Source organism: Halictus rubicundus, chromosome 11 (genome assembly GCF_050948215.1).
Source record: "Halictus rubicundus isolate RS-2024b chromosome 11, iyHalRubi1_principal, whole genome shotgun sequence".
Taxonomy (NCBI): Eukaryota; Metazoa; Arthropoda; class Insecta; order Hymenoptera; family Halictidae; genus Halictus; species Halictus rubicundus.
Genome location: NC_135159.1, coordinates 1,637,624 through 1,649,146, shown reverse-complemented (window position 1 = coordinate 1,649,146; position 11,523 = coordinate 1,637,624). Strand labels below are relative to the sequence as shown.

Genomic DNA, 11,523 nt, shown 5'->3' with positions numbered 1-11,523 from the left:
ACCGCTCGCTCCCGGCTGTCGTTTCGGCGGCGGCGGGTGGCGAGGGGGCATGGAGGGGGTTCGCTCCTTCTGTGAGCAGGTAATGCTGCAGCAGGAGGCTGCGGAACGGGGCCGTGAACGTAATCACGATCCCGGCCGAAGGGGGGAAGGAGGCGACGCAGGGCACGCCCCGACGGCGTGCCTCCGTTGCGGCGCTTCTAACGGCGGCAGGGGCGCCCTTGGTGATCTCGAGGCGGGGGACCGATGGTCCCCTTATACTCGGTTGCCAACGGCGTCCCCAGGGGCCGTCGGGCATCCTGGGCGGGGGCCCGGATGCCCATCGGGCGGCCCAATAGAGGGGGAAGGCACCGCGTCGTCCGTTGCGGGGTGCCTTCGGATAGAGTAGGAACGGGAGGGGGCCGCGTCACCACCCAGGGAGGAATGTTAAGGCGGGGGCACACCGGATTGTAATGCGCGCGCGGAATACGGGTGCCCCCAGGAGCCAAGGACGGACGGGGAGGAGTTAGTGGGTATACTCGGCCTTGCACCCACCAGCCGAGGAGTCCCACATAACCCGGTCCTCTCCCCCCCCCCAGGAGGGGCCGGGTATCCGTAACGAGATTACCTCCTGGGAAAAAAAAGGTGTTCCCCTACCGCGGGACTGTAATTCGGGATTACCTGAGGGACAGGTGGTTCGGTCCTTGGGCCGCTCCTGTGGAATCTCACATATGATGCGGTACTGCGAACCTCTCTCCACCTTGGCGCCAGCGTCATCAAATGTGCAGATGACACGCTGGAGGTCACCGGGGAGAGACATGGGGTAGGACCGTGGGCCTGGCGCAGGCTGTGGTGGGCTGTGTCGTCGGTGGGATCCGGAGGCTGGGGACCATTTTTTCCGCCGGCAAAACGGAGGCGATGTGACTGCACGCATTGCCTTGGAGCCGGCGGGCGCCCCAGCTCTGAATCCGAGTGGGTGATGCCACTGCCGAGGTGAAGGAGAAGATGGGTTATCTCGGCCTGACCCTCGACAGCCGCTGGCGCTTCGAGAGGCACTTCGACTCCCCCCGAGTCGAGAAGGTGGCGTTCGTCCTTGCGCAACTACTGCCTAATATCGGATGCCCGATGTGCCGATACGTCGCCTTTACGCGGGGATGTTGCACTCCAAGAGCATATCCTATATGGGGTCCCCCTGGGGTGCGAACAATTAATGGCCAGTCGGCGGAGTTTGTTGCACACGAATCATGTGCAACGCCGGCTGGTCTTGCGGACCATATGGGGATATTGCACCATCTCCGCTGAGGCGGCGTGCCTCCTGGGGGGTATGGCTCTCCTCCAGTTCATGGCGGGCAACCTGATATCGGATTGCCTGCTCCATCCGCCGAGGTGAGCTCGGCCTGGCAGGACATGCTGGCCCGCAGTCGCCGCCGACTCGGGCCGGCCTATTGTCCGGGCCCTCCTGCCCATTCTGGGATAATGGTGCGAGAGGCGGGGAAGACTAACCTACCGCTTTATACAGGTGTTCTCCGGAGGCGGATGTCTCTCTCCTCCTCTCCGGCAGGAGAGTGGCGGCCCCCTGTTAGGGCTCGCAGACGTGATGGCGGTGTTGGGATTAGCTAATACTCCCATCGCCGCCATGGGGGGGACTATTACAAGACCTCTCCCCCAGGGGTAGACCGACTGCAGTTTCGTCTCGTCCAGGGGGCATAAGCTGAAATGCAAATAATTTAACCACTAAGTTGCTGGCCCCGAGCACTAGGCGGCGTTGGTGTTCCCCATCACGTGATGGGGGCACATGCGCAGAACGCTTGCTTTGCTCTGACTGACGCTAACGCTAACCGACGCTAACCTAGCGTCCAAGCGTCCTGTACAGTCCTGTAGCATCCATACTGTAATTCACTGGAATTGTTCAAAGCGAGTCGAAGTTGGTCCAAGTGAAAGAGTAGCTATGGTTGCTAAATTGTGCGTTGTACTTAATTGTCCCGGCAATTATAGCCGTTTATACAAATTTCCTTCGGACAGGAAATATGATAAAAGGATTTCTAAGTGGCTCTCTGCGACTGGGAACAAAAAATTATTGCATTTGCCCGAGAAACTACTTTTGCAGCGGGCAGTATGCAATTTACACTTTGAGGCCAAATATATTGGGGGGCGAGGCCTCTCTCTGTCTGCTGTACCAACTTTATGTTTACCAGGTATTTATATATTATTTATTTATAAATAAATATAGTTAAGAAATAATGGTATAAACATGTGCGATAATATATCTTGTCTTTATATTCGCAGATCCTATTGAAGTTCCGCTGGATCATTTTTCATGTATCGAAACGGGAGGTGATCATGATGAATCATATTTGTGAAACTAATATTAAAGAAAAAGCTATAAAATATTTACAAGAAAATGTAAGTTTCAACACAACACATACCGAGCATGCCACTACATTACAATACAATATTTTCCAAAATATATTTAATTACATTTTCAATATGTACATGAAACATGTCAATAATATATTAACCGGAAAGTTGAAAAATATTCAACAAACGGAATCACCTTTGTTTGAGATAGCGCGTACCTATTATAAGAAACATTGTAGAAGAAAATAAATGGATTTATAATAAATATTTATTTTTATATATTTCAAGCTGTATAAATTTCTACCCTTTCCACTTAAAAGATTAATTGTACGCGTGTACATGAAAGTACATATAGCTACAATAGAGTTGTGTGAGTCACGCGAGTATCTGTGTGTGAGTGAGTAGCGTTTGTATCTACATATATATACTGTTATTAGTTCGGGCCCCGAGCACTAGACAGCGCTAAAATACTGGTCACTTTTATAACACGGCAGCTTGCACCCCCTGGTCTCGTCCGCCAATGCGAATGGCCGGTCATCCTCCGTACCGGGCGTCACGGCGGGGGGGTGGGGGGTGGGGGTGGGAGCCGGAACTCTCCTCGGAGACCTCATCCCTCGGCCGGGTGGGGAGATCCTCTGTGTTTCTTCACCCCGTGAGCGAAAGAGGTTTTCTCCGGGGGGCGATGGCGACACGAACGACTCGTGCCGCCCAGTCGAGCGGCTCTAGGGTGGGGGGACTCCGTGTAGGTGGCCCGCGCGTGGTCCTACTAGGGCAGGATCAAGTGGGGGAGCTTCTTTCCCTCGGAATGGGGTCATAGTTGACATGGCTAGGGGGGTTGTCGGTTGCATTCGATTCTGAGATCCTGAACACCTCCCAATTACCTCAGGGAGGCCACCGTGGGGTTTAGTGGGTATACCCGGCACTGCACACACTGCCGGGGAGTCCCACATACCTCCCGTTCCCCTCCCAGGGGGATCGGGGGATGCGTAATGCATTTGACAGGTGACCTCTGCCCAACAATTCGGGGTGGAGATGCTTGCTCATAGGGGGCGCCCAGGGGCGGAGCTTCCTAAGCACCGCCTTATGCGGGCGGTCCCATGAATCCCTATGCACGGTATCCAGGAGCTGATTCCAGGTCTTGAGCTTGGTGGCAGCGATTGCTCGTTGCAGAGTCATACTTGCCGACCTGTACTCGCTGGACAGATCGGCTACTCTTACCTCATCGCCGCCCTTTCTCGAAAGGCGGCGTCAAGCGCGATCTCGGGCCGATCAACCGAGACTGCTTGGGTAAAGGTGAAAGAGTATGTGGAGCAGAGTGGATGTAAGTATGTTCTAGGTATATTTGTAGGTGTAGAGTGATTGATAAATTAACCCATTTGCATCATTAGCGTATATATACGCTCAACTTTGTTGGTCACTATCATTATTTATCAGCTAAAAAATAGAAATGGAGGGTGTTGTTGGAGATGAAAGTAGTAATTCTTATTTTGTCTTATAATACTGAAATATGAAATCCTTTTACTTGTAGTCATTTTTGTACTTAAATATAATAAAAAGAAGTTTGGTGATAAAGGCCTTTTTTTCATATTTCCTTATGATCCAAATGGGTTATTGCGAGGTCAAATGGGCATGGGAGAATCGTCACGGAGCCCCAACGTTCCCCGCCCAAACAAGGTGGTCTGGGACATTGTAGGGCTCCGTGACAACGGCCAGCCCGATCCGCTGCTCAGCCAGGCCCTGCACCAGGAGTTTCTGGGTCCGGCGCGAGTGGTTCAGATTCTCGAGCAGGATTGGGGTCCTTCTAGGCATTATTAGACCTCAAAACCCTCTCCTGCCGCCACCGCCAAAAAGCATGGTCACATCGCGCCGAGGTGTTTACAACTGCCCCCATTGGAACAGGTAACGACCTGGCAGTCATGAGAGCCAAATGTTACTTCAGAATGGGTGAGTCAGGATTCCGGAAGAGCGGACTAACTTTCCGTACAATCGGTTCTGGAATTATACAGACGTCCGGTAGCTTCATAACAGATATTGCTATCGTCGGCTGCTTGTATTTTATCACGGTGCACGTAGTGTCGGGCGAATAGGGGCAAACGAGATGCGTATCCTGTAAGAACGAACAGCCGGTTTACGGGTGCGTACAGCCATCGTGCGTAGCTGTCAGAATACTTGAGTCCGATTGTTTTAGTCAATACGAAAGCTAGTTGAAAACGACTGTGCGTAGACTATCGGAAAGTAAATTAAAAAATCATGAAAGATAGATATTCGCTATTGTAGAAGAGCAACTCGATGCGTTGCAGGATGCAAGAATATTCTGCACTTTCGATTTAAGAAACGGGTTTTTTACAACGCAACGAGTGTTAGTTGTCGACTAATTGTAATCACTATTGGAAATAAAGATGTTAATCGTATACTAGGTTTGTAAATTCTTCCAAAACTGAATGCGTTTTCGGAGGTAATATAATTAATAAATGTGTCATCAAAATTTGTAGCGATTTTAGGAAACGCAAGACATGCGCATTGCTATCTTCATTTAGTATAATGTGTAGGGACTGTTATCCTACTCATTCGCAATAAAACGGATAAACATTATTATAATTCGCAATTTTATAAACTCATATATATTACTTTTAGGTATATGTAAACACAGAGTTTCGTTAATATATTTCAATATTCTAAGAAAAAATAGAACCCTTTATATGGACCACCCTATATACTAAAATTTATAGTACAACACACCCTAATTAGTAAATTCTAATATGAACAAATAAGCATTATAATTACATTTTTCACAATTAAGACTGGTTGAAGTTACTTATGAATAGAAGTCGCCTTGAAAAATAAGTTAATGTTACCATCAAACTATTGTGAAAAATGAACGATAAATGATAATTAGTTTCCATATTAACGTATAAACTAGATAGTTGATAAGAGTTTAAAAATTTGTAATTATACAAGACAGCAATCTCTTTGAAAATTTAAACGGTAACTCATTTTTCATGGCGACTGTAAGTGGTCTGTCCCGGAGATAAAATCTTTTATTTATAAACGAATTATGTGGAAAATATTCAAAATGCTAAATTTTACATTGTCGTGTTACGATTCTCTTTATTGTACTATTGTCCCTATATGTTCTTATTAGCTCTTTTAAATAGTACTTTTCTACGTCATACGAAACATAAATAGTAAATAATACTCTTAGTTATTAAAAATACTTGGACACATTCGCTGCTGTTTCGTAAATAATAATAATTGCAAGGGACGATCCCAAAATACATATCCAGATCATAATAAATCTTCAGTAGGACGTAATTCTTGCAAAAATATTAAACACACTTTTTTAAACAACCATTGTTCATATTCAGGGAGTAACAACAGCCTGCGAAGTTTAGGGTCGAATGTATCGGGATCTGTTAAAGCTAGAGGGACGGTTCAAATGACAAAGTTGTGTATTTTTTAATCAGGAATCCAGCTGCATAACCTGATTTTAGATGTCGGTAATTATTCATTTTAAGAATTAAGCCGCCGTTTGGCCTTTGTTTCACAGAGCGGCGGTCGCATAAGTCTGGGATGGATTTGAGATAGGCCCATCTATTGGTAGGCCCCGGAGGCCATCGACCGTATGGGGGATACGAAGGAAGGGGTGAATGAATTCATAGAGGTGGTCGGGGATTTAGTCGACAAATCAACTACCCCAGTCCGACCCCTGGCGGGACGTAAAGCAAAAGCCTCGTGGTGCTACGAAGAAGTGAAGGTCCTGAGGGGATAAGCCATAAGGCCTCACAGGATCTTATTGCGAGCGAAATTATTGGAATCAAAAAATGAAACCGTACCCTTCCAAAGTGTGTACGAAGACTTTAAAAAAGCATTGAACAAGGGTATAAGAATTGCGAAGGCGAGGGCCTGGCAGGATCTGGTAGACAGGGTAGGCGAAGACCCATGGGGTAAGCCATATAAATGGGTGCTCAACACTATTACAAAGACCCCCCCGGCCCCTACATTCCTAGACCAGGACGACATGGTCAGAGTGGCAAGAGATATCTTCGCCACTCAAAAAACGGTTAAAAGCCGGAAGTTCGTTAACCCATGGGCAAAGTTCTTGGAATAGGGGGACTACCCAGTCACGGCAAAGAAGGTTACTAGGGCAGCAAAATCCGTCAAGGAGAAAGCCTTAGGCCCGGATGAGATACCGACCAAAGTGGTATGAACGCTGGGTAACGGGACCTCATCTCATCTCATTATACAACCACTGCTTCCAACTTCGGTATTTTCCCAAGGACTAGAAAGCGGGGAGACTATTTCTAATCCCAAAAAAGGTGGTTGCGATGATGGTACGTACGAAAGACCTGGATAAACTGACACAAAAAGCCACTGAGGCCCTAAACCGACTAAAATCATGGTTTGAGGGACAAAATCTGACACTGGCCGGGGAAAAGATAAATTTGACAACCTTGACCTTAGTACAACTCAGGTCGTAAAATACTTAGGCCTTAAGATAGCAGGAAACCGCGTATATAGAGAACACATTGAGAGAGGGCAGAGAGGGCTACTAATTTAGCAGGGCTCCTATCGAAGATTCTCCCCAACTCTCCTGGCCGGCGAAAGAAAGAGAATTTACCTCAAACTGCAAAGCATTGGACACCTAGATGGCAGACAGATGGAAGGGCGGGACATCAAGGAGGAAAAGCGAGAATGTACCCTTAAAATGTGGCAGACGGAGTGGATGAAATTGGGACCATCCACTCTGAACTAGTGGCTGCCTCCATTCCTCACTGGTCATGGAATACTGTTCCAAACTTTTGCACAAAATCGCAAAAGAAAAGAGCGACACTTGTAAAATGTGCTGGGAACGAGGGGACAGTGTGTGGAATACACCTCCCTCCAGTGTTTCCACTGGGGACAGGAGAGAAGGGACACAGAAGGGAAACTGGGTCCAATTATTCCGGAGGGGGTCGTAGAAATACTTAAGGACAGGGAGCGGAGGAAGTCTTTTAAAGAATTCGTGAGCCAAGTTTTAAACAGAAGGAACTACTCAAAACGAAAGAAGAGGAGCAACAACGTTATGGAGTGTCCAGACTAGGACGCGGGATGACCGGACATAAACTGGGGTGAGGATAGGGGGGGGGGCATACAGAAGACTAGAGGTAGGAGACTAGAGGTAAAGGAAAGAGGGACAGGAGTTAGACTCGAGGACATAGGAAGGGCAATCACAAAAGACCTGGGAAGGCAGCAGTAACGCTACAGAGAGGGTACTGCCGGAACAGGCCAAAAATGGGCCCAAGAAATGGGGTGGGGTTTTAGCGGGTATTCCACAATCACTGGCGACTAACATCTAACATCTAGCCGGTAGCCAGTGCGTAAAGCATTTCCTCACCTAAAAAAAAAAAAAGAAATGTCCTATCTATTGGACGCAAATATTCACTCAATACGGGTAAAACTATCCAACAAATTTGTTGCTGTTTTATCATACATTAAATGAAAAGTCTACCGCCGGGATTAGAGTAACGTAAGATATACCACGAGGAGGTTTACGGACCGGCCGTCAGACCGCTCAACTACACTTGCTTGTAGTGCCACGATGCTGAGTATACTTAATTTAATTAATAATTTTCTTTATTATTTAGATATATTCTTAAAAAAATTCGGCTAAAACATCAAAAACACCGTAACCTCCGCAAGATTTATTCTTGGAAATTCTGAAAGTTGATGCTTAAACTTAAATTGCAACCAAGAGTGGCCGAAGGTTGCCGAGATTTACACACATTTACTTTAATATTACACCTTGCCAAAACGATCAGTGCCAGACTAAAATTTCTTAACAGATTTTTTATATGCTCGCATTTCCGATTAACCCATACTACTAATGTTTAATAACTTTTTAAAAAATAATTTTTGCCCAATAAGCGTTATACCTATGGCATACTTTCCACAGATTTTCAAACAAACTCGTTGGATAGTATCGTTTTTATGGATTTTTTGCTGCTTTTTGGTCAAATGGTACCACTGTGCGGCACGGTGTCGCCACTGTGGAGACGCGTATGACATGGCGCAGCACAATCTGCAGCATCCTCGGTAATCCTTGCAGCGATCATCGAGGATCGAGGGTCATGAACGGCGTCTGCGTTTCTCTGTGGACTGATGTCACAGAAAGAGGCAGCGGAACGGGATCGGGAACATAGTCTCGATACCAGCCGCAGGGGGAGAGGAGACCCACGGCGCGTGCGGATCGCATACTTCCGATGGGGTTCTTCTAATAGCGTGGGCGGAACCGTCCACTTGGGTTGGAACGGGGAACATGTTCATTTTCTTCTGAGCAGCAAGGGCGGTTCTGGGGGCCATCGGGTGTCTTGGGCGGGGGCCCCAGACATCCAACGGGTGGCCCACGAAATATATTCTGAATATAGACTGAATATAGTCTATATAGTCTGAAATATATTAGGGAAGAGGAGGGGAGGGGGCGCTCCTCCTCCTCGGAGAGATCATGTAGGTGGGGAAGATGTCAGTGTGGAATTACTTGCGGATCCTGCTAATCCTCCGTAGCCTAGGTTTGCTTGTCGTGAGAGAGTTAGTGGTTATGCCTGATTTCCAAATACCATCGGGAGAGTTCCACATAACCCTGTTCTACCTCCCCTGGGGTTGTTAGGGTATCCGTAACTGAGATTTTTACAAAGTTAAAATAGGATAAATACTACGATTGAGGTTTTACAAGATAGAGTGTTTGTAAATAGCCACTGGTAATGTATTTCATAAGTCTGTTCGGTGTTTACAGTGAGATTATGATTATTATTCTGGCACAGTGATTGCTAAGTGCCTTATTACAAGTAATATGAAGTTATATGAATTTTTGGAAATACGTAATGATTATAACAATTTAATCTTATAAGTGTGGAAAAAAATTAAATTTGACAGTGAAACTTAATATTTCTTAATCAAATTAAAATATCTAAAATCGGATTGTGCGGCCAAATTTCTTATTAAAAAATACACAACTTTGTGTAACAAACGGCACGAAATGAAGACAAAGGAAGAAACTTTCCCTCGCCACCCTGGCATTTCAAGTGCCTGAAAACAACGACACTATCCAGATGTGGTGTCCTCAAGTCCCAGCGCCGAAAGCACCGCGGATGGCTTGCAAATGTGGTGGTTGCGATGAAAGACAAGCACTTGAGACGAGGCCGCTTTCTCCGGCAAAACCCAAGAAAATACCCACGTTCCTGCAGGGGTGGGGATCGATGAGGAGCATCTATCCTGCGAGGACAAGAGTCGACTCGGCACTCTTCTCTGAATTTTCGAACCGCTCAGATGTTGCTTTACTCGAGATCGACACCGAGCATTCTATTGCATCACACGTGATTATTTCATCCTAATAGGACATATACGCTGATTGAACTGTACCCTTGCATTGTTATAAATCAACCGGCATGATTTCTTACATTTTCCATTTAAACAACTCCTCTAGTTCAAACAGTTGCCGAGATATGCGACCAAATACGGTTCCGATCCCAAACATTGAGGGCAGTTTTCATCCCTGAGTATGACCGATAGTCGTTAAAAAATATATGTCCAAATTTTTGTAAAAACTGGACTCTTCCAAAAGACCTGTTCAATTAAGACCTGCAGATGTCACTTCGAGAACGTCCCTTGTTAGTGCAGTAGCAAATAAATCGGTCATTTGCTGTAATTGAAGCCGTAATAAGTTATAAACTAAACCGTCTACAGTATCAATACTAAATTGCAAAATACACAGATACGTTACCAGTAGCGTATGCGTTCTCTAGTAAATTTTTTAACCAGCTTAACATAAATGTCTACACTAGAATTAGCGAGGAATTCGTCTGGTGATTGACTAGTTTCAAATATCATCATCGATTGTAATTAAGCGTGATCAAGGCTCCCTGTACTCATCGTGCAAGTTTACAAATCCAATTGTTTTTACTACAGGATCCTCTCGCGTCTTTCATCGTTTATACTACATTAATTATTATTTATCGCTATGCGTTAGTTCCACGGCAAGGAATGACGTTCCACTTTCAGACTATTTCATTATTGTTTACGAATAATTTACAATATCTAACATCATTACACGTTAGGATGTTATTATACAATAAAGTATATGTGGTCAGCGCATTTCATGAAACTTATCCTCGAATGGAGTCCCTGAGCGATGAAGTTCTAAATGGATTTACAAATTTTCAATGGGTTGCGATCGAAAAGAGAATTCGATGATATACTATCACTGCGGTGGCAAATTTTTTAAACCGAATAGAACGTTCTCAACTGTGGCTGATGATGGAGATAGATAGTAAATGAAACTAAAATTAAAATCAGGATAAAAGGGTTGTCCTTTGTCATCACTCCAGAATCATCGTAATCGTCGACATCGTCGCCATCGGTCTCCTTACGACCACGTAATTTCAAGTCTGGAAAAGAAATTTATAAAGTTACTATTATGTCAGTATTTGTCGCTATAAAATTAAGTGGCATTTTAAAAACATGTGATCATTCGATGTATTCATGAACACGTTATATTCCTCTCACAGTGAAAATAAAAATCTCTTTGTCATCTCTCTCCGCCAGTGCCGGATTAGTCACGTGACATCGTGACACATGCACGACAGAGACGCAATGCGTCACATGACCGGGCCGCGGCAGCGTGGGAAATAGTGCAGTAGAAGGGGAAGTTAGAGTGAGGACACTCGTCTTGACATTGCCTCCAAGAGTGATAAAACCTCGGATCTCTGGAGTATCAATGATCGTATCGGTAGGTACTACGTTATTTGAAGTTCACCGAACACAAAAGAGAGCGAGTAGACCACAAAGAGGCATTAAGGGTCGAGGTACGCGGCACAGTTTAAAAGGCTGCGTATCGATTACAATATCAATGCAAATCGAAAAGTTTTTTATTTGTCATTCGTTTTCCACAGAACTTTTACCAACATTTCTGTGAGATTTTTCCATCGTCAATGAATCTGCAATGCAGACATTGCCATCTACCATTGCCAGTAACGTCTTGTGATAAACAAATATTTGTATTTCGATAATTTCAACTACATTTGGTATTTGTTAGTTAGCTGTTTAGTGAAAGCTTGGAATTGAGTCCTAATAACCAGTACATTTTACGTGACTGAGTTCCAAGCTGTTTCCTCTTTTGCCAAATATAGTCCCCCATGTGAGCATCCGATCTAAATG

The 11,523-nt window shown here is 45.5% G+C and overlaps 1 protein-coding gene across 1 annotated transcript in view; it reads right to left on the bottom strand.

Moving 5' to 3' along the window:
- Positions 1–10,587: 10,587 nt before the first annotated feature.
- LOC143358837 (neurotrimin) overlaps positions 10,588–11,523 on the bottom strand; it is a 144,004-nt gene continuing 143,068 nt past the window's right edge. Inside the window, exon 10 of the mRNA XM_076796312.1 lies at positions 10,588–10,754. Within this exon, the coding sequence (XP_076652427.1) occupies positions 10,588–10,754 (167 nt within the window). The remainder of the gene's footprint in view (positions 10,755–11,523) is intronic.